This window comes from Talpa occidentalis, unplaced genomic scaffold, assembly GCF_014898055.3.
Source record: "Talpa occidentalis isolate TD23 unplaced genomic scaffold, MPIMG_talOcc4v2.1 talOcc4.11, whole genome shotgun sequence".
Classification (NCBI taxonomy): Eukaryota; Metazoa; Chordata; class Mammalia; order Eulipotyphla; family Talpidae; genus Talpa; species Talpa occidentalis.
The window spans coordinates 46,565,683-46,589,924 of record NW_023601104.1 but is presented as its reverse complement, the minus strand read 5'-3'; the positions used below and the strand labels follow the sequence as shown (position 1 = coordinate 46,589,924).

The 24,242-nt window shown below is 34.8% G+C and overlaps 1 protein-coding gene across 2 annotated transcripts in view; it reads left to right on the top strand.

Moving 5' to 3' along the window:
• PRKD1 (protein kinase D1) overlaps positions 1-24,242 on the top strand; it is a 274,255-nt gene that overhangs the window by 229,649 nt on the left and 20,364 nt on the right. For both annotated transcript variants that reach the window (XM_037503168.2, XM_037503169.2), the window contains 4 exons: positions 1,182-1,254; positions 3,480-3,586; positions 23,065-23,226; positions 24,084-24,182. In XM_037503168.2, the coding sequence (XP_037359065.2) occupies positions 1,182-1,254; positions 3,480-3,586; positions 23,065-23,226; positions 24,084-24,182 (441 nt within the window). The remainder of the gene's footprint in view (positions 1-1,181; positions 1,255-3,479; positions 3,587-23,064; positions 23,227-24,083; positions 24,183-24,242) is intronic.

The window sequence follows — 24,242 nt, the reverse complement described above, 5'->3', positions numbered from 1 at the left end:
GGTTTCTAATACCTGAAGGTTCCTATTGCTCTTGCTTATACAGAGAAGACTTGGGGAAATAAACATAGATTAACCTGTAAGCTTGCTGGGAAATTCTAGATACCTGTGAGTCATTAACTGTTTGGACATTGTGTCCACTGAAAATTATGACTGAACCACTAAATTTGAAGATGGAGTCACTGAGACTTAGAACAATGTAGTGGTATTAATTTCTTTTCTCATCTCTAGGCAACCTTAAACTCATCCTGTTTAGGATCACAGGATGGAGAAAACTTGTAGCTGGTTTTGAGGGGAAGGACAGGGAAAAAAGTTAGGCATGGATGAGGTATGAAGGGAGAAAGATTTAGTATAAAAGAACTATGTTTTGAAAGGACAACGAGTATGAGAGAGAGAGAAGGATAGGCAGAAAATTGGACAGGTTCTAAAAGGAATACATAAAATTAAAAAGTAGTGTATCATGGTTTTATGAAGTCATCAAATCACCTACTGTAATATAGATCAAACAGAGTGCTTTACTTAACAGTTTCAAAGAGAAATGAGTAGACATTTGGAACCTGATACTTTCAAAGGAGGTAGAAATGGAAGAATTGAGTTATCTCACAGATGAAAAGTTCATAATGAACTGTACCATCCTTTCATAGTGCCACTTGCTCTCAGTGATTCATTTCCCTTTTTCTGCAGTTTAGATTAAGCTGGATGTGAATGATTGATAAGAGCAGCCTCAACATTCTAGCTATAGAGAATGAAGGAGTTGGAATCAGGACTCAGACCGGGTTTGGGAACCATGATTATATAACCTGATATTTCCAAATCGCCTTCTCAAAAAGCAAATCACTTTTTGAATATTTAGAGTAAATGGCATTGTACAGTTTAAAGTTCTATTTCTCTCAATTGAAAAATATCTGATTGACCATTAGAAAATCTCTGCTACTAAAAGTAGAATAGTTTTCAAAATATTACAAAATCACATTGATTGAGGATTTGCTTTGAATACTGTAGTAGTAGTATAGATTCTATCTATCATTGACATTTATTCTATCTACCATTGATATTTATTTGTGTTTAAAATATTTAATATTTATTTAATAATATTTATTATATGTCTAATAAAGTTATATAATTTATTTGGGCTAATGTTATTTCCCACCTCATGTTTGTTTTCACTGGACTTGTGCTTCTAGGACATCAGCACTGTATATCAAATTTTTCCTGATGAAGTACTGGGTTCTGGGCAGTTTGGAATTGTCTATGGAGGTAGGTTAATTCCCTAAGTATTTTTATTAATAAATTTTAGCTACTTGTGTTTATAAAAATACTCTCTCAGTAAAATATTAAAGATAAGACATATGCATATATATTTTTATGTCTGTCTCTGTGTTTTATCATTTTAGAAATTTCTCGTTGGTTAGAAAATTGGCATGTATCTGTTTTCAAATTTTTTTTCTAGTCCTGAAAAGCTTCTTTTGCTTAAATATTGACAAATTCTATACACAATACCACAATATTGGTTAAATATTGGTTTGTATAAATAAAATATTGAGAAACAAGGATGTTATAATTTATAAATAAGTCCCATTTCATTTTAGCATGTATGGTCATAACTATAGAAAATGATTCACATTCCTAGACCATAAAATCCTTTCATTCTGATATCTTTAACAACATATATATATTTTTTTTTCTTAGGTTAACTTTTTTTTAACTTTTAAAGTGAAATACTAAATTTTAATCTTTTTCCATAGCTTTGGATGAATTTATTATTTTTACTTTTGCTTATTTAGGTTCTAGTCAGTTGGTCATTTTTCAAGTCTTCTGTAAATACTTCATATTAATGTTTTGCCTGCCCTATAAAATGACATCATAAGTTTCAGTTTCTTAATATAATTAGTAATGAATTATATATTTTGTGAGGTAGGTGGGCTCTGGAATAATCAAATGTCTCACTTGGTGTTATTTATATGGGTTACATGATATTCTGATTTTTTAAATTTAAAATTAGTTAAGGACTACTCTGTTTTACAAGCTAATATTGATTTTTATAAAATGCTTAAATATTTTTTGAAAAAGATATATCAATGAGTAACCATTCTCTTTTTTATTAACACGTAGCAGTATAATGGGGGAGAAAAATTATTTCACAAAATACTGCTTTATGGTATGATAATTGCATGTCAAAAGTCATTTAGAGCATGATAAGTATACATGATTACACATAGTGTGGTAGTGAAGCAGGAGTGAGGAATGAAGTTAGAGAGATCAGTGGGTCCCAAATAATTTGTGGCATCCAACATTGGAGGAACAGGAATAGGAGGAGGTCTCCACATGGAAGAATAAGGAGTTAAGATTAGGCATGTGTGGGAGGAACATTCTCAGAAGTGATGTCAAGTACTGGAGTGAAAGAGAAGTAGGTATAAAGAAACAGTGACCTTGGTGAGAGATATTGCAGTAAAATATCTGAGTTGGAATACAGATTGCAGTGAGCCAAACATAAGGAGTCATGTTATAGAAGTAGAAATGTGAAAACAATTTGATAGTGACGGGAAGCAGTCTCCAAGGAGTCAGAAGAAGTAGTAAAGTGGAACATAAGAGGAAGGAATATTAGATCTACAACAAATGTTGAAACAGTGGAATTTCAAGGTAATTGTGACAAAATTTTTGAGTGTTTAGATCTATTTTTCATTATTAGAACTATTTTAACTTTCCACTTTAGGTTCAATTAACATTATTCTAGTCCATATTCTAGTCTAACATTATTTTAACATTATTCTAGTCTATTCCATACTGCAGTATGGAATTGTAGAAGTTAAGAACTTGAGGATGCCTCATAGATTCCCTTAAAGGTTTGTTGTGAAAATAAAATTCGATGTAATATATATAAAGGGCCTTTCAGGTGATAGTGATTATAATGAAGATAAGTGACATCTTTGAGTGTGGATGCTTATCTGGGCACTGCGTGTACTTTGCATGTTTTATTTCATCTAATTATCAGAACAACCTTACCACTGAAGATGAGGAACCTATAATTCAGAAAATATAAGTGATTTGATCAAAATCAAGAAGCTAGTATGTGACAGAGATAACACTTTTATCTTTACATTATAACATGTTAGTTTATCATTTTAAAATCTTACTTTCTTAAGGAGAATATCTTCACTGGTTATAATTGTCCTACATTAAGTGATTCAGTATCTTGTTTCTGAAAGATACTTTATAGGAAGATATTGTTGGGTTGATCCATATAACTTTTAATCCCCCAGTTCTTTTGTCTTCTAAACTAATTTTATATTATGAATTGTATTTAGAATAATGCTGTTAAGAAATGAAATCTTTATGGATATAAGTCATTGCTCTTCAAAAATGCTAATTTATTCAGTGAAACATTATTATAATTCCTGTAAGTTGCTTTATAAATTCTATTGTTCTTCAATATATATGATATTTAATAGCTAATGTTAATATGCTCCTTTCTTATTTTAAAGGAAAACATCGTAAAACAGGAAGAGATGTAGCTATTAAAATCATTGACAAATTAAGATTTCCAACGAAACAAGAAAGCCAGCTTCGTAATGAGGTTGCAATTCTACAGGTACATCCTTGCTTTTCATTTGTGGGCTATTAAATACTCCCTCAATTCCTGCAGAACCAAAAAAAAAAATAGTATTCCAAATATCTGTAGCATAGATATTTAGGAACACTTTAAAATAACTGAAAAGACAGACCAAGTATCAAAGTGGGTAGTAACTCTCTTCAAGCTAGAAAGCAGTTCTTTTTTAATGTACGTAATTCTAGGTTTTAATATATTATTAATACTCATTAAATGGATAATGTTTCAGCATTTGCTCAGAATGGACATGCTGAGACCATTTTGTTTTACATTATAAATGACCTATCCTTCATAAACATTCCTCCTTTATGCTGTGATAATTACATGAATTGAGTTTGTAACTGTCAGTATATCAGGTAATTGAGTAATATATGTCTGAGAATCAGATCATCTTGATATTGTTAATGTCTTCTTTGCCTCTCACTGTCTTTCATTTAACACTGTGCACATTACTTAACTTCTTTCATTAGTTCCAGTCCCTTTTTGAATCAGGATTTCTTAATAAAAGATACTACTAAGTATAAAGTAACCATTAAAACTTTCTGCAGACCACAATGAATTTGTGCAGTTGTTTACTAAATGTAGACCATATAACTATCCAGTTTAGATAATGTAGACCATTGATAATGGCCATTAATTCTCTAGTTGTCCTGCAAGCTGATCATAATTTCTAATTCATAGTTCTATTGAATAATATTCATTGGAACATTGTTAGCAAAACAAAACAAGATCACATTTCTTCATTTATTGTTTCATTCAGCTGCCATTTATTGAGTTTCATACAATAAAATGTTTAACAGATACATTTTTTTTTGGCCCTAAAAGAACTCATGTGTGCAACTGAAAATAATGTTTACTGAACTCAGAAAAATGTCATAGACTTTCCTGAGACTCAGAATTTAAAAAAAAAATGGTGTGTTTGTGCTTTTGGATAATTAATGTAAAACAAAGAACTATCATGATATTCTCTGCTTTTGTGGAAGAAGATAACCATTAATCTTAAGATGCCAATTCAGATTCATAGTGCTTGCTAATCAACTACCAAAACAAAAATTATTTTTTTTTATTCTTGTCAACATTGAGCTGAAACAGATATGTGAAACCATAATAAATGACATCTCAAACCTGCCTCCCACTCTCCCAGTCTCCACACAGTGACATAAAGGCCAGTGCTTTTGCAGCATACCAACCTATGGAGCTGGCATATTTACAGAGACATTTATCCTTCCTTACAGGACATGAGAGGAATTTCATGGTAAATGTGGATATATCTTTCTCCATTTGGTTACAATTGCAGAAGCCTGATTATGTGTAGAAGGTCTAATTCTCTGTATCTAGGCCTTTCAATTGTCTCACCCAAACCTGTCAACATATTATTAATATCAGTTGCTGACTCTGTGGTAGAAGGTAGTTTTGTTGAAAACAAAACATACCTCTTCTTCTGAAAGAGAAGATACAATCAGCAACTCAGACACAATAAACAGACATTTGGCAAAATTTTCATCATGTGGTTTTCTAAGAATTTGGTTAGGTTGAAAGTAAATTTTGCCTCTTGAGAGTAAGGAGAGGTCCAGCAGTTCTCATATTATGGTCTAAAATCTGTAAAGTCCTCAATTCTCATCACCTATCACTCAACCACACTGTTCCCTAGCATTCTTTGCTTTGTTAATCAAACTGGTATTTATTGAGGACATATCATTTGTTAATAATATTTCTAAGTCCAGTGGATACATAGGAATAAAAAAAAAACACAGACTTTTGCTGTCACAGGTTTTTAACTAGGATCACTCAGCTTAATCAAGTATTTATAACACATTTATATATTAAATTTTCAATCTTAATCAAGTATTTATAACACATTTATGTATTAAATTTTCAATCACATAATCTTACAATGAGTCTTATTAAAACTATCAAGAAGATGTGGTACATATACACCATGGAATATTACTAAGCATTCAAAAAAGATAAACCCATGCAATTTGCAGCAACATGGATGGCGCTGGAAGGGATCATGCTCAGCGAAATAAGCCAGAAAGAAAAAGAAAAATACTGGATGGTCTCACTCATAGCAGGAATCTAGAAAACTTAAATAAGGGACCAGGAAAATGAATAACTATAAGAAAGTGAAAATCAAAATCAACAAAAAACTATGAACCAGAGACACTATAGGGGGTGGGGGGCGGGGAGGGGAGGGATTGGGGTCAAAATAAGGGGGTTGCAATTGTATGGGGAATATAAAAATAAAATTTATTTAAAAAAAACAAAAAACTAAGTTTAATTATATGGCAATACAGGGTTCATGAGTTCATACTGTATCATGAAGTCGCTAGTGGTTTCAAAATGTGATCATCAAAAGTGGAAAACTCATCATGTCTCCCAAATAAAAACAAATGAAAAAAATATTTGAACACATTTTTATCATTATCAGATATATCAGCCTCTCAGAGCAGATTATAATTAAGTATCTGGAGGTAGGGAAGTTCAAGTTCATCTCCCTGGAGTCTTTGTTCAAATATCACCAACATAAGCACTTGTCTCACACCCTACTTAAAACTGTCTTTCATTCAAGTCTCCTCCCCATTGCTGCCTCCCATTCTTCTTTCCTGATGCATGTTTTCTTTGTTCCACAGCATTTATTACTGTGGAATAGAACTTTATTTATTATATTTATTGTGGGTCTCTCTTCCCTTTGTTACAGCCAGCCCCTCTACTAGAATTTGCCCATCAAGAGGACAGATATCCTTGGTTTGCTTACTGATATATCCCAAACACTAGAAATTTTTCTGGGCACATATTGGATGCTTGGCAAATATCTGATGAATTTGTATTTTATAAAAACACCAGATTGTCACTTATGAGGACACACATAGTTGTATAAACATGTAGCAAAAGTATAGATGGCGGTTACTATTAATGGTTGATTGTTTGGTTCGTTAAAAAAGATTGGGTATAGTTTGGTCTTTGAAAGCCCTCATTGCTTCATCTTGTATTTTTTTAATCAAAAGAAAGCCTTCACATTTTGGACCTAAAAAGACAAAGTGATATTGGGAATAGGGGTTTCTCACTAGCTCACTGCTATATTCCCCAAAAGTATACTATGATTGAAATCAAATGAACAGTGGGGAAGTTTTTCTTTTACTAACCATGACAAGCGAAATTCTGTTCTTCTGGATGTGAAAGTAATACCCAGTAGCTTTTGGTATCTTCTGCCTTGTGGCCCTCTAGCTTGTGAAAATTAGTGCCCTGGTTATGAAAGTTATGGTTGTACCTGGAGCCTGACAAGTTCTGCCCCAGGCCTTTCTACTTTCTGATTCTTTGAAGTGTCAGATGAAAGAAAATCTTCCTCATATAGCTCCGCCGCTCCTCTGGTAAAAATTAGATTTGCTTTTGTTTTTATAAAAATAAAGCAAAAATTCACTTTATCTTATAGAAGACTTCAAAAGTGTATAAATATGGCATGTATGAAAAAGTAGTTTTATCATTTCTGTTTCCATATCATCTTCCCTATATAATCTAATTGAATGCTTTCCACAGCCTGATTCAATTATTAGAAAACTAAGCTCTTTAGAAATTTCTTTTTTTTTAAATTTATTTATTTATGCAAGAACTGGGATACAGACCAGATGTGCGGGAGGTGAGAGGATTCACCAGAGACAGAGCGGGGAACAGAACAGGCAGGCAGACTGGAATACACAGCCCAGGGGAGCTGTGGGAGAGACAGGAGCGGTCTGCCGCACCATGTGGGTATCTCCACAGCCGGCCGGGATCTAATCTGCACTGCAGAGGCTGTGGACAGTTTCAGAGCACTGCCCTCAACTGTCTGTACCACCAGGGAGGCCCTCTTTAGATATTTCTAATAGTTAAAAGATTAAGGTGGAAATGAATCCTGTTGTGTAAGGATCACAAGATAGAGCCTTATTTATGTCAATTAGAATGGCTCTGTTTTCATTTCTGTAAATGCCTCATCATCATCTTTATGTTATAGAAGAATGTAAATTAATGTGGATGGGAAACATATTTCATTAAATTCCCATGGGATCCTATTTATATTGTTATTCTAAAGGTGCATCTTGATTTAAAAGACTAAAAAATTTGACTTATTTGTATTTTTCCATTCATATCAACAAAATAAAAATAAAGAATTGTTTTATAATTATTTGAGATATTGGAGAAAACTGATCTTTATAAGGAGATTTAACTATAACTTAGACGACTTAGAAATCTTAACTCTATAAGATACTTAATATTGGTACAGTACATATAATATAATTAACACAGGCTTACTTGGTTAAAATTAATTTTTATTTGTGAATATTACAATATCAAAATCCATAAAATGACTTAGTATAATACTTATGAATATAATTCAAATTTATCTACTATTTTTTCCTTTTCTTGAATGTCAGCAATTTATCTGTATAAGGAGCAATTTAAACACATCTTATTTATGATTTGTATAAAAGCATTTTGGAATTTAGACAGTGTCAGATACAGAATATAAAAAAAAAAGTGTTCTATTCCACAGCCATAAATTAAATGTATTCCTTTGCTCTTATCTCCCAAAATCACCCCTCTCATTCTGTTTTCTCTTCTGTGAAGTGCTCCTCTCTCCATTAAATTCTCTCTTACTTCCAAATAAGACAGCAACAACAAAATGTGGTTTTAATTTTTCCAGACTGCCTCTCACTGTCTGTCCCTTTGCTACTGTTCTATTTCAGATTGATGTTTTCAATTCTGATTCATAAATTCCCTCTCATCTTTGGTTTCCATGTCTTAAATAAAATTCAAGGTACTTTTTTTTCCTTACTCTTGTTTTCTACCTCCACCCAGCTATCACCTTTTGAGTATATTTTATCTTTATCCTGCTTGACTTATGGGTCCTGGGACAGTAGTGGTAATTTGCTTCTTTATAGATCTTCTCACTTCAACCCTGAACTTACTAAATCCTGCTGCTCTTTCTGTTACCTCTTCTGTCTTCTTGAACTTTGTCCATTCATCTAAATAGTTTATGCTACTTTGGAACGCTGTCTCAGGGTGAGATCATCCACTAGAAGACAGTTATCTGTAATCTTTTCCCAGAATGACTGTCATTCCTTAGTTTATCTTCTTGATCTCTGAATTTTCACAGAAACTTCAGCTCATAGTTCTGTCCTTAGGATATCTCCACTTTGCTTGTGATCCTCTTAACGCAAACCAACCAGCTTAGTACCAATGCTCAATCCTTGTGTTTTTCTCTGCAAGATACTCTTCCTAACTTCTTATATTTTGCTGTCATTCTTCTAACTTCTTAGGTGAGAACCTTTTTCTTCAATTAATTAAAATATTTATTCAGTATTACCTGTGAAGCATGTACTTCCATTATGCAAAGCAAATCATTGGACCTCTGGGTCATAAAAAAAGAATGAAACTTTTTAGATGTTTATAAACTATTTGGATAGTAACTTATTATAACGAGTTGCAAGACAGGATAGCTCTGGAAGCCTAGTGACAGAAGTCATGGGTTATTACAGGCCAGAATTTTGGAATAAGGAAGAGCTTCACAGAGAAATACAGCGCTGGTGAAATATTGAAATAAAGGCAGTGATTTATCTTCAAAATTTTATTAATCCACTCTCAACAATTCATTAATCTTTTCTAATTTTGGCCAAAGTGGGAATTAGAAACTAAGTTGCAAATAATCTGATCTCTAAATTATTGGGGTCATTCACTTCATATGAAAACAGTATTTAAAATTTTTATGCTAGAGGGATTTCTTTCCCATGACAGGATGCACTAGCAATATTTAAAATGGGTAAGAAGATTATCTTCCCTTGGGAAGTGGGAGAAAAATGATAGTAAGAGGAAACTTTTGGTTGGAGAATTTGAAAGCTACTGAGATATGAGTTATTCTCAAAGAGATATGTATTAGTAGAGTATTTATGAATTGTTAAGATTCATTCATTCATTCAACTTATAATTATTGAGTGTCCACAGTGGCCCAAGAAGTAGAGATACAGATATAAACAAACTAATTTTTCTTAAAACTTCCTCTGCTCACATATCTCCTAAAAACCTTCCTGTTTCCCCAAAGTATGCCTACCTAGTTTGGAGACTGCTGTGGTATGAGTGTTCAATAAAATCAGAAAATGGTTGTCATGTGAGTTCAAGAAGAACCTTAGAAACTGTGCCAAGTAGACTGGATTTTATTATTTTTGGGCGATTGTGAATTATGAAATGTTTTGAAAAGAAATTATTGTGAACAGATCAGTATTTGTGGATAGCATATTATAAAAAGAAAGTTTAAAGGCACGATGACTTTGTTAGAGGCTATTTTCAGTTAATATTGTCAGTCAAAGTGCTCCCATTCTTTTGCCACCATTCTGGACTTTCAAATTAATGCCTTGATGATTGTAGTAGGTAAAATTCCTGTTAGTTGTGTCTTCCCTCTCTCCCACAACATCTGCTCTTACTCTGGTCCATCTGAAGACCACAGTGAGCTTTCATTGTATCCCTTCCTAGCTTTATAGATTTCTTTTGCTTATTTTATGAAGTTTGTTTACTTTTCCGGGCTTTTAGCACTGAAGATGATCTCACAGGACTTTGTCTCTCCTGTTCCGTTTAGTCTATCATTTCTCTTAAAGCCATTGTCCTCATACTCTTTTTAATTTTAATTTTTTTTTTCATAGAAGGACTGGGGTGTAGGCTAGAGGTAAAGGGAGGGAGATAAGAGGATTCACTAGAGACAGAGTGGGGAACAGAATAGGCAGATTTACAGAAATACACTGCTGAGGGGAGCAGCGGGTGAGACAAGAAAGGCCTGCTGTGCCATATATGGGTTAGCTTCCTGGCTGGGGATTGAACTCAGGCTGTAGAGGTAATAGCGCTGAGACTTAAACCCTAGGCCACCAGGAAGGCCCCTCATACTCTTAATGTATGAAAATCCTTAAGTTTTTAATCACAATTCCAGAAACCCGTCTTGGTTTTTGACTCATGCATGTTTGATTGATTTTTTACCAATCCTCCATGACTGTGTTATGCTGCTTTGGAGATTTGTTTAATTATGGTTTCTAGTCTCAGTATAAAGCAGTACTTTGATGGTTATTGAATGCGTCTATGTAATAGATTATAAGTAATCTGAAGATGTCAGCAGTGCCTTTTTTTACCCCCAGCTTCAATATTACCAAACACAGTAGTAAAGACATTATCCATTATCAATTCACATTTGACAAAATTATCTTAAATCATATACTGTGTTTCTTAAAATTTTTTCTTAGGGTCTTTATTGGAATACCTTTGTATAAAGAAAATATTAAATTGTAGGATCTAATATAAAAATGATGGTATTTAATGAGTAGGAAGAGTTTTTAAAATTATTTGTCATTGTTTCAGGTTGCAAAGGAAATTAGAGAATATGTAATACTGTTAACTTTAAAGGCACTGGAACCTCAAAAACAGGATGGGGTTTGGTAACACATAACAACACTTGTGGTACACTGGGCTTAGAAATAGAATGAGTTGTAGGGAAGGTATTTGCTGTCAGGAAGAGAGGAAATCCAAAATGTCAAGGCAAATTTTCAAGGCAAATTGTCAAGGTCATAACAGGTAAAATGGATATATTTTGTTGAGAGGACTATCAGGCACATTCAGAAATCCTTACACTCAAATGAGTTTTGATATCATGGCAAGGAGGTCTGAGGCATGATGGTTAGAACAGGCAGAACCCCAGTCCTAAATGGATTTGAGTACAAGAAAAGAATAAAGACATTGCATAACACATGTTTAAAGAGCCTGTGTTTTTGAGTCAGTCTGCCTTGGGTTCAAATTTCAGATATGTATGAGTTCTTAGCACCCTCATTAATTTACTTAAGCTCTCTGAGCCTCAGTTTTATTCTATAAAAAACCTGGTAGAGGTGTCGTGAAAATAGAATGTAATAATTTTATGAAACTTAGCAAAGGTTCCAACTTATTAGATGTTACTGGTTTTACCACTACTGAGTTGTAAGTCTAGCTCCTAAGTTCAAATAACTTGATGTTGAATTCCATATGTAGAGAACCTATAGTGAACCTAATGTCATCATAGCAAAGGGCATGGTTGACTCAAAGCCTTGTGTAGGACTCAACACACCTTAATAGATGTTTGGTCCCTGTAGTGACTCAGTAAGTATTTGTTAAAGAATTTTTAAACCACAACTGAAGGAACCAGGAAGATACAGAATTGTAGAGCATACGAATAGGACAATAAAGTATCCTTTGCCTTGACTCTTTTGTCTAAAAGTCATTCTTAATGGAGTAAGATTAAATACATATCTTTTAAATAAATGACTATGTTCTATTAGTATAAAATATGGTCAGGAGTAGGTGGAAAAGATATGATAGAAAACCAGAGAAAAACATTGTTAAGTGTGGGTGGGAAAATGAAAATTTTTGCAAATTGGTGATTTTTTTAAATTATAAAGGAGTCAATATTTATTTACTTAGGAAAAATGTATACAAAATTTGAGTGCTTTCTCTTTGGGTGTGTAGCTAGAGGTTAGTTTATACTTCTTGTTTTAGCTAATATGTTTATTATATTTCTTCAAATATTTCTTTGTATTTTATGGCATGCAGAATTTTCATGAAATTGTTTTATGTTTTGCAATTCTTAGGTAATCTTGTTTTCTTCCTCATGCTCCACAAAGTAAAGGCCATAGATGAAGAGTGTGTGTGTATAGCATATGTGTATATATATATATACACATATATATGTTAGAGGAAAATACAGAACTCATATAAGGAAAGGGAACAAAATTAGAATAACTTCTGAATAGATATGTGTTTGATAAGAAGTTAGTCATGGGCTTCCCCTGGTGGCGCAGCGGTTGAGTGCTGGGCCGCACAGCTACCTGGAGCCTCTGCAGTGCCAGTTTGTTCCCCGGCTGCCGGTAGGGTCCCATATGGCGCCACAGGCCTCTCCTGCTGTGCCCGCTGCTCCCCTCAACAGTGTATTTCATCAGTCTGCCTGTTCTGTTCCCCGCTCTGGCTCTGGTGAATCCTCTCACCCTCCTGTGCTTCTGACTGTACCCAGTGCTTGTATAAATAAATAAATACATCTTTTTTTTTTTTAGATTTTTATTTATTTATTTATACAAGCACTGGGTACAGTCAGAGTCGCCGGAGGGTGAGAGAATTCACCAGAGCCATTGCAGAGAATAGAACAGGCAGAAGGAACGAAGTACACTGCTGAGGGGAGCAGCGGGCAGCAGGAGAGGTCTGCGTGCCATGAAGGACCCTCACCCGGAGGCCCGGGATTGAACCTGCACTGCAGAGGCTACGGGCAGCTTCGCAACCCAGCGCTCAACTGTTGTGCCACCGGGGAGGCCCATAAATAAATAAATCTTTATAAAAAAAATAAGTTAGTCATAATGAAAACTTAGTGTCAGAAGTCCAGGTTCCAGGTCAATTTTTCCATATTTTGGTTAATACCTTTTTAAACTTAGTTTCCTTAATTATGGATTAGAATTCATCTGACTTGGTATGCTGCTTCACAGGAGTGTTTTGTGTGCCTAAATTGAATAATTACAATATAAAGTGTTATATTCATCAGTGTGTCCCAACATGTTTTTCAGAAAAACAGTGGTCTTTTGAGTTTCTTCTTGGAGGAGGGAGTAGGAATTAAGAGCACCTCCTTTTCACAGTTCAGAAAATATTGTATACTGTTTCCACCTCTTTGAAGTGAATACAGTTTTTCACTTAATAAAGAGGGTGGCATCTCCTACTTAAGAGTTTATTTAATTTGAGCATATTTTAGTTAAACGAATTTTGCCACAGAACACTAACAAATGTCAGATATCATCGTTTGACCTCTTTGCATATAATGTTCAATATTTTAATCCTATGCAATAGACCTACATACTACAGTTCCCTTCAGAATTCAGATGGATTTTGTATCTACACAGTTCAGTTAATATTATAATAGACATTTATGCTTTCTGGAATGCTAACATCAAAATATATAAGCTGGGCTACAGTGATAGGATTTGTTAAAAATTACACTTTAAATCTAACACCAGAATGAGATTTGGTTCATGTGTCCATATTCCCAGCCAGGTAGACTAACACAATAATAAAAAAAATTAAAAAAAAAAAAAAGTGTTCCAGATGGGTCTCCTTTCCTACATATTTGATATCAAATAGAAAAAGAAAGTTCAGGGCCTCCCCGGTGGTGCAGTGGTTGAGCGCTGGGTTGCGAAGCTGCCTACAGCCTCTGCTGTGCCAGTTCGATCCCCGGCTGCTCCCCGGCCACCAGAGGAGGGTCCCACGTGGCGCGCAGACCTCTCCTGCCGCCCGCTGCTCCCCTCAGCAGTGTACTTCAGTCCTTCTGCCTGCTCTGCTCCCCGCTCTGGCTCTGGTGAATTCTCTCACTCTCCCGCGCTTCTGGCTGTACCCAGTGCTTGTATAAATAAATAAATAAATCTTAAAAAAAAAAAAAAAAAGAAAAAGAAAGTTCAGATATTTGATCCATTTTTCAACTTTAAGATAAACACATCTTGATGTAAAAATTCCAATTTCCTTATTTGAACATGACATACTTTTAATTCTTGCCTTTCCCCTAAACCAAAACACAAACTGAGTAATGGCATGGAGGAGAGGGGGTTCATACTTTGTGGATAGAATGTTTACTAACACTGATTCTTTTTAAAGTATTAGTCATTAATGTTCTGTCTTTGAAACCTTTTTTGCTGGTGCTCAAATTGTATACCCTTTAGCCTACATTCAACTTGAAATTCTGGCCTGGTTGGAGGTGGGTGATACTGGAGTACATAAAAGATTCTTGCTGTGGGAGGTCTCTCCAAAGTTCTCTTCATAGAAATCACTCCCCAACCTGAGAAAAGTACAGTAACAAATTCAGACATCTACAACTACTGATGGAGTGAGCCTCAGTGTATGATCTAGATGATAGGCTTAGGACATCAAAAACTTGTGTTTACATTTTGTCATTCATGTGTCTAATCTGAATAATTCCTAATGAAGGTTAAAAGTTAAGAAAGGCTGGGAAAATAAGAGATGATGAGAGGATTTTTTTAAGTGTTGTTTTCTACTTACTCCTTCACCCCTTCTACATTTAGCTTCTCCTTTTTAAGGAAAGGAGAGGAGTTAATTATATTTAACATGTGTTTGCAGAAACTCTGGGATGTAAAACTAGAATAAAGTATTTCCAGAGTTTATGAAGTACAGATTGAAAAATGTATAGATAGGTTAATGGAGATAGAGCAGTACAGAAGTTATGTATCAGGGACTATTGATTTTTTTTGCCATGCAAATATTGAATTGATTTTTTTTATTTCATGGGCTAATATTATGTTACATAATACATAGGGCTTATAACTAAGTTGAAAACAATATTGAATTGTGAAGTACAAAGTTACCCAGCTGAGAGTTGATTCCCTTTCTTGATATCTGTGCACAGTATATCTATTGTGATTAGCATTTAATGGAGATGCCTCACTTTATTCTTTGTTCCACAGAATTTTGAACTGTATTAAACCAGGATTATTCTGTGTTTCTTAGTTGCAAATGAAAGTAAAAGTATGGTCCACTTCAGGGCCTCCCTGGTGGTGCAGGGGTCAAAGTCTCAGCGCTATCAAGCTCTCGCCAGCCACTGTCATGAGTTCAGTCCCCGGCTAGGTAGTTGACCAACAGGGCATAGCAGACCTCTCCTGTCTCGCCCGCTGCTCCCCTTAGCAGTGTATTTCAGTGGATCTGCCTGTTCTGCTCCCCACTCGTACTCTGGTGAATCCTCTCATATCCCCCCTCCGCACCTCTGGCCTACACCCCAGTTCTTATATGTATACATAAATAAATAAATCTTTAAAAAATGTGTGTGTGTGTATATATATATTTGTGTTTGTGTATATATATATATATATATATATATATATATATATATATTCCAGTTCAGATAGCTAGTAGGAGAAAACAGTTCTTACAGGAATGAAGTGAACATTTCTAAGTTTCCAGGTTCGGTTAAATTTGATTGTGGCTCCATTGATCTGAATTTCAGTCAATGATATCTGAAATTTAGAAGAGATAGCTGAGCTTATCATGTTAACTTGGTTGTTATCGTTAAGTCTTTATATAATCATCTCTCTACAAAATGACTTTTTATTAGTATCTATCAGGGAATTTACATGCTACTTCCCCTTTCTTAAGACATTAGGTATTTATGGTTTCTAAGACCAGTAAATGAAGCTTAAATTGTTTGCAACTTTGACTGGAGAATGGATAAATTGTGCTTTTCTCTCAACCCTGGAAAACTGGCAGGAATGAGAATCAGCAAAGCCTCAGTGTTTTCCCTCCCACAAAGGCACCTCATGTCCCCACCCACACCACTGCACAGTGGAAAATTCTTCCTTCTGCTCTGCATGCCATTTAAAATTTAAATCCTGGACACATCTCTTTTAAGACTTTCTGTCTCAGTATCAGCTAAATCACTTAGCCATTTGATAGAAAATTAGTTAGAAGTTCAGGTATGAAAGCTGTATTGCTCCTAAATAATCTATTGAAAAGATATATTGTTTCTAATTCCCCTCTTTCCCACCTGTCATATGTTTGTGCATAATAATCCCAAATGTAGAGAAAGAAAAGAAAAATAAATCTCTGATTTATCATAGCTAAGTGCATGGAATGAGTTCTCAGCTCCATTTTTATAATAAAAGAACTCATAGAATTAAAGAAAATAAGTACCAATGAAATACTGTTCAACACAGAAGAAAAATATATGCAACATAAAATGGAATGTACACATAAACTAAAGCTCTTAATTAGTTTAATCTTTCTTTTCTCATATATAAAATTTCATTTTATAAAAGTATTTATTTTCAGTAACAAGTTTCCATTGATTATGTAAGATTTCTCTAAGCAATTGAGTCAGGAAAATTTTTTTTTCTTATCTCCAAATGGTATTTCTTCCCTTACTTGAAGAGAAAACTTTCATTCACCCCATGGGTATGTCATCAATCTGTTAGGTGTGAATGGACACTTTTCTTTCCTGAACTTGACCAAATGTTCCATTTCCTGAAAATTAAATTACTTAAATGTAACAAGCAGATGGCCAGAGGGTCTGTAATAGCTTACTCTGTCATGAAATTTATTTTCTTAATTCCTGAGGTAGACCTGAGAAGTTAGCAGAAATTCTTTCTGAACACCGTTATGTCAAAGTTGATATTGCAGTTGTCAGACCATTTTGAAATTAATTCAGTTACTTTGGACTTTAGGAGGAAAGGTTGAAAACTTTTTATGTTTTATGTGAAAAATTAAAATTGTGAACAAGTCTCATGGGCGCTTTGTTTAATGTTTATTTTATTTTTAAAATTTATTGTAAAATATTTTATTGATTGACTAATGGTTTACAATACTATGTAAATTTCAGGTGTACGACTTCATACCTTGATATGTATATATTCCTCCCTGCACCACCACCAAAGTCCAGTGCCATCCACACTATCAAATTTACCCCTTTACACTGTCTTCCCACCCTGTACTCCCCTCTGGTAATCATCATATTGTCACATAGTCAATGAGATACACTTTTTGTGTTTTGTTAATTTGTTTGCTTTGGTTGTTTGTATTTCATATATGAGAGAAACCATCTGGTAGTTGTCATTTACTTTCTGACTTACTATGTTTAGCTTAACCACTGTGAACCGTGTTTGATTTTTTTGTTTGTATGTTTGTTCCATCCATGTTGTTACAAAAGGCATGATTTTGTCTTTTTCATTAGCTGAGTAGTATTCCATTAAGTTAAGTGACACATCTTCTTTATCCAGTCATTTATTGATGGACATGTAGGTTATTTGCATATCTTGGTTTATGAGAAAAGGCTGCTATGAACACAAGAGGGCAAATATGTTTTCAAATTAGTGTTTTCCGGGCCTGCCTGGTGGCGCAAAGGGTAAGATGCAAATTATGAAGCTGTCCACAGCCAATGCAGCATGAGTTCAATCCCCAGCTAGGGAGCTACCCACATGGCACAGCAGACCTCTCTTGACTCACTTGCTGCTCCCCTCAGCAGTGTATTTCAGTAGATCTGCCTGTTCTGTTCCCCACTCTGTCTCTGGTGAATCCACTCAACCTCCCCACACCTCTGGCCTGTACCCCAGTTCTTGTATGCATGAATAAATAAATCTTAAAAAAAAAAACAAAAAAAAATCAAATTAATGTTTTCCTATTCTTGAGAAAAATTTCCAGGAATGCTATTGTGGATAACATGGTATTTCTATTTTTCATTTTTGAGGGAGTCTCCACACCAATTTTGGGGCAAATTTTTTATTAAACTTTTTTATTTTCTTACATTGTTTTTTATGTTTATACAATATTTGATTTATCCACTCATGTGTAGTCCCCATAAATCTCCCACCACCACTTCACATGTGAACTGTCATCATAGTCCCTTGTGCTCTTCCCTCCCCTATTTTGACCCATCATCCTCTCCCTTCTCTGCTGTCCATACCATTTTATAATACTTTTTTTTTAAGTTTTATTTATTTTTGCATACAAGAGCTGGGGTATAGGCCAGAGGCGTGGTCGGTGAGAGGATTCACCAGAAACAGAGAAGGGAACAGAACAGGCAGATCTACTGAAATACACTGCTGAGGGGAGTAGAGGGCAAGACATGAGAGGTCTGCCACGCCATGTGGGTTGCTCCCTGGCTGGCCGGGTATCAAACTCATGCTCTGTCTCAATCTGCAGAGGCTGCAGATTGCTTCATTGTGTGGTGCTTAACCCCTTGCACCACCAGGGAGGCCCTAATACTATTTTTTTATTTTATATATTTTTGCACAATGTATGCATTTTCATCTTGGTTATATTCCCCATAAAATTCCCATTTTTAATAGGGGCTACACCAATTTACATACTTAGCAGTGGCACACTAGAGTTCCTTTTTGTCTGCACTCTCGCCAACACATGTTATTTCTAGTCTGTTTTGATATCAGCCATTATCTTAGGTGTGAAGTGATAACTCACTGTGTTTTTTGGTGGGTTTTTTTGGTTTTTCTTTTGTGGGACCCTCGCCGGTGCCTGGGGATTGAACTGGCGCTGCAGAGGCTGCGAGCAGCCTGGCAACCCAGCACTCAACCGCTGCGCCACCAGGGGAGGCCCTCACTGTGTTTTTAATTACATTTCGTTAATAACAAATGAAGTTGAGCATTTTTTCATTTGTCTATTGATTATCTGTATGTCTTCTTAGAAAAGTGTATATTCAAATATTTTGCCCATTTTTTGATTGGGTTGTTGTTTTGTTGTATGATTTCTTTATGTTTTGAATATTAATCCCTTGTCACCTGTAGAGATGTAAATATCTTTTCCCATTCAGTGGATTGCCTTTTCATTTTTGTGGTAGTTTCTTTTGGTTTAGTGTAGTCCTATTTGTTTACTTTTGCTTTTGTTCCCTTTGTTGTTGAATTTGAGTCCCCAGAGACATCAGTGTGGTCATGTCCAGGATTGTATCACCTATGTTTTCTTCTATGTATTTTATGATTTTAGATCTTATATACAAGGCTTTAGAATCATTTTTACTTACTTTTCTGTGTGGTATTACATGTTGGTCTAGTTTGATTTTTATGTTTGTTTGTGTTTCGCATGCAGCCGTCTAGGTTTCCCAACACCATTTGTTGAATAGCTTTCTTTTATTCATTTATTGATAGTCAGATTGTCATAGATTATCTATGTATCTATTGGTTCATTTTTGGGCTCTCACATCTATTGTATTCATCTATGTTTCCGTTTTTGTTTCAATACTATACGGCTTTGATGACTACCACTTTGTAGTAAAGTTTGAAATCAGGGAGAGAGATATTTCAATTTTTCTTTTTTTGCTAAAGATTATTTTGACTAAAGTCTTACCTAGTTCCATACAAAATTTAGAGTTCTTTTTTAAAATTTCCTTGAAGACACCACTGGGATTTTGAAAGGGATTGTGTTGAATCTGAAATTGCTTTTGGTAATATTTATTTTTCCAATCCATGAATAGAATAGTTTCATTGTGTCTTTTCTTCTATTTCTTTTAACAATGTCTTATAGTTCAATACATTGATATATATAAGGAAGGCGTTTTTACCTCCTTTATTAAATTGCTCCCAATTATTTTTACCTTTTGATACAATGTTTTCTTAATTTTTTCTTTCCTCTTACGCATTGTTTGCATATAGAAATTCAACAAACATTTGCATATTGATTTTGTATCCTGTCACTTCACTATGTTCATTTATTAATATTAATAATTTGTTTTTATAGCAATCATTAAGATTTTTCTTTACAATTTGAATTCCCTTTATATCTTTTTCTTGCCTAATTGCTCTGGGTAGGAAAGGTTGAAATTTAGAGTTTCTCTTAAGACATTAAAAAGATAATGTGAGTTATACATGGTAATAGAACGTAGTAGCCTGAGTTTTTGTTTATTTTCATTATTAAAAAGGTTAAAAGAAATCCTTGTCATCAGTATAGTGTAGATAAATTGGATAAATAATAAATATTTATATTCTGTTTTGTTACTGTCAAATATGAAAAAAAGTTTGGCTATTTGGTTCAATGCAAAAAACATAACTCGTGAGTAAGTATCTATGATGGCATTCTTTCCCCACACATAATAAACTTTAAAAATATCAGCTATTATATATCAGCTCTGCAGAAAATGTGAAGTTATTTTGTTATTGGAAAGATTTTTCAGCTACCATTCAATGAATACTTTGGCAAATTCATTCTAAGGTTTTTTTTTTTTTTTTTTTTTTTTTTCAAAAAGCGAGGGTCAGGTACAAAGAATGTATGAATTTTAACTTTTCTAAAACATTTTTTACCAATTGCGTATTCATGTATTTTGGTTCAATGCCTTAATTGAATACATATACAACACATATATATGTGTGAACTAAAATACATGTGTGTCTTATATATATAATATCTGTGTATATATGTATATATAAATCTGTATACCTAATTACACTGAAATTCATTTTCCAAAAAAAGCAAAAATTTCCCTTATTTTCATAAAGGTGCTATTAGAGGACATTTGCAGAGGATGTGGCAAAAAATAGTTGACAATAAACAGTGTCACTAACCCATTCTCTATTTTTGGTTTAAAACATTCTGGGAAACCACCAATTAAATAAACACATTAAAGTTCTGTCCACTGTGTAGGGGTATTTTATAGGGTAGGGAAAATTGAAAAGGAATATACTGTTATAGTACCTCTAAGTACTAATTTACTTAAAGACATGTAGTTAGAGGAGCATGGATAATTCAGATAAGAGAGCTTCCTGGTCATCTACTTATTCCCTTTTCCCTCTTACCCTTCAAAGTTTAAGATAAGGTTAGCAGATATGGAAGACTGGGTAATTGCTGTACCACTTCTGTCCTCCCTTGCCTAACCTGCACCCCAAGATCTCTCTCTTAACATTGATCTTCTCTCTAGTTTTTCCTCTGTCCACCCAGAGGAGACCCCCTGGGCCTAGCTGCCTAATTCTGTTTGCTCCTATTCATTGTTCCTGCTCCCAACCAGACAACAAGACCTTGGCCATTTAAGAAATCCAGACTCCTCAAAACAGTGCTTAAAATTAGAGTGAAGAGAAAAAAGATCAGTTAAGGATATAGTCAAAGAGAAAGGTACACTAAGAACAGTGTATAGTGGAACTGTCCCAGGAGAATCATAACTAAGGCAGGATTCTCATGTTATCCTTAAAGCTTATGTTACGATCACTGAGATAAAGAGCACATTTGAGATGCCTGGACACCCAGATTCCTATGGTCTTCCAGGAAAGGGATAGAGGAAAACAGCAATGTGATAACCTGTGCCTAAGTTCAGGTATAAACAGTGAGTGCTATTACTGGTATTCCATACTGCATATCAAATAGATACATATAGTCATTGCCATCTGGAGCTCCCATAATGGTCAAAGCCAAAAGCCAAACAGTTATCTGGTCTTATTTGTAGGCAGTCAGAACAAATAAAGTAAGAGTAGTGATGCTATGAGCTTTAACTCTGACCAGGAAGGAACAGCTCTAGTTTATCTGAAGTAGCCAGATTTTAATGCATTAACAATGCAATCGTTTCACGAACAATGACTGCAGCCCTCAGAGGTGAAAGGCTATCAGGTAGATGTACAGGCATCTCTTGGACCACATAGAAACATACTCTCCCATAATCACATAGTTCTGCATGCACCAAGCTATCAGAATAAAAAAGAGGCAACTTATGTCTAAAGCAGAGTCCAAATTGCCAAATAGTGGAAGGACAATCCTGAGAGGTGATCATCATGGGTGCTACCAGCTGTAGCATGACTCTGTGCCATCGGTGCCAGGAGGTCTTGCCAATGAGTAGCACGGAGGAGGACTGCAGTACAGATTCACCCACAATCCCTTCTGCTGCTTACCACCAAGTTTCCATCTGTGAAGTCTGCATAGTGAGCCATTTCAGATTCCAAGTAGTTGGTGAAATTTTCATTTTACATGCAGTTTCTCCACTCACAGGGTATTTTTTTAAATAAAGCATTTAGTATTTTTTTTCTTCTGTTAGCACATTTTTGTTAGTTCCTGTTTTTTAGGTTCTTTTTGTTTGTGATGACTTTTTTTTTCTGTCTCACTGAAATATTAGTGGAATATGTAATCTTTTTTTAATATTAGGATTTTTTGTTGTTGTGCACCAAAAAAAAGGTCAAATAACCAAAGACTTTTGTTGATGACCCCAGGTCAGCATTTGGACTTGAGCATCATTACAAGGGCCCATCTAGTGTTCAGTGTAATTTGACTTGACATAAGTGACAACTAACACGTGAAGCCAAATACAGTCTACCATTACTAGCCATTACTTTAATGTGGGAATATTTATTGACTGCTTGAGAACCATGTAGGATCGCACCATAGCATGGTATCCTGGACAAAGCAGGGGCTCAGTACTATTTGTTTTTGCTGTTTTCATGCCAGTCTTCACTCCACACAAGAGCTTCTGTAGCAAATACTGCAACTTCCAGTAGCAGAGCAATTCCAAAAGGTTTTGACTAACGTGCTTCATCATTACAGTCAGATGCACTGCATGTACAAATTTTATCTTTTCCACATTAAATTGCTACCAATTTTGTAGAGATATCCTAGTATGCTTATTTAGAAGGGTATGCTCACTATGCTTACTATTGGAGATAATCCTAAGAATTACAGATTTCTCAATATGGTATTCTAATTAAAACCTCATTAGCAATTCACTGTGCTGGAACTTGGAATTTTAGCATAGAAGAAATAATTTCACTATGCATAGAAAGTAAAGATGTATTTTTTGGAGACATTAGAATTTCAAAAATATAAGGCAGCACATGTGGAATTTAGAGGTGTTAAAAATCTTAAGTGTGGGTTTCTCCATAGCTTTAAGCTTGAACAGTTTCGTATAATCAGTGAGCTTGCCAAACAGTATCAAAAAACTCATTTTCTTCAAGTGCTTTATTTATCTTTAATAGAACCTTCATCACCCTGGTGTTGTAAATTTGGAGTGTATGTTTGAGACGCCTGAAAGAGTGTTTGTTGTTATGGAAAAACTCCATGGAGACATGCTGGAGATGATCTTGTCAAGTGAAAAGGGCAGGTTGCCAGAACACATAACAAAGTTTTTAATTACTCAGGTAAGAAATCAATTAGAGACAAAAAAAAAACCGTAATATTTTGTATCAAATGTTATTGTTGTTTAACTACAGTTTTCTAGCCTTGTTGTTTAGTATCTACTTCCAAAGTCTAAACTATATTCAAAAAGGATGTAATAGCTTATTCTATTATTTGATTTATATCTGTGTTATCAGAGTGTAGTATTCCAAATGGATAATGTGCGTGCAGGCCCATGTATTGAAACTGCTCATGAAATTTTAAAATGCACAGGAATTGAGTCTGGTTTTTTTGAAAATATTCGAGAATTGATTTTCCTGTTAGATAGTATTAAATTATTTTATCTACACCGGCCTTGGTTGCTGTACAGATACCATTAATATGTTACTTTTTCCAGTGAAGTTTCCTTAGAACCATACTATCTTTTTTTTTTTTTTAAAAAAGATTTATTTATTTATTTAATTTTATACGAGCACTGGGTACAGTCAGAAGCATGGGAGGGTGAGAGAATTCACCAGAGCCAGAGCGGGGAGCAGAGCAGGCAGAGGGACTGACGTACACTGTTGAGGGGAGCAGCGGGTGGCAGGAGAGGTCTGCGTGCCATGTGGGACCCTCCGGTGGCCGGGGAGCAGCCGGGTATTGAACCGGCGCTGCAGAGGCTGCGGGCAGCTTCGCAACCCAGTGCTCAACCACTGCGCCACTGGAGAGGCCCTAGAAACATACTATCTTAATCTAACTTATTTCACTATCTTGAGCATAAAGAATCTTAATTATTCAGTGTAGGTTTTCTTTTGTCTCTTGAAATTTATGTTTCATAGAAAACATTTTGAAATAAACTAATAGGCAAAAATAAAATTATTTTGATGATTTTCTTCTGTAGATACTTGTGGCCTTGAGGCATCTTCACTTTAAAAATATCGTTCACTGTGACCTCAAACCAGAAAATGTGTTGCTAGCATCAGCGGATCCTTTCCCTCAGGCAAGTACAAAAGCCTCTCAGCAGAAAGCCAGATGACAGCATCATTGGCTCTCCTAGAGC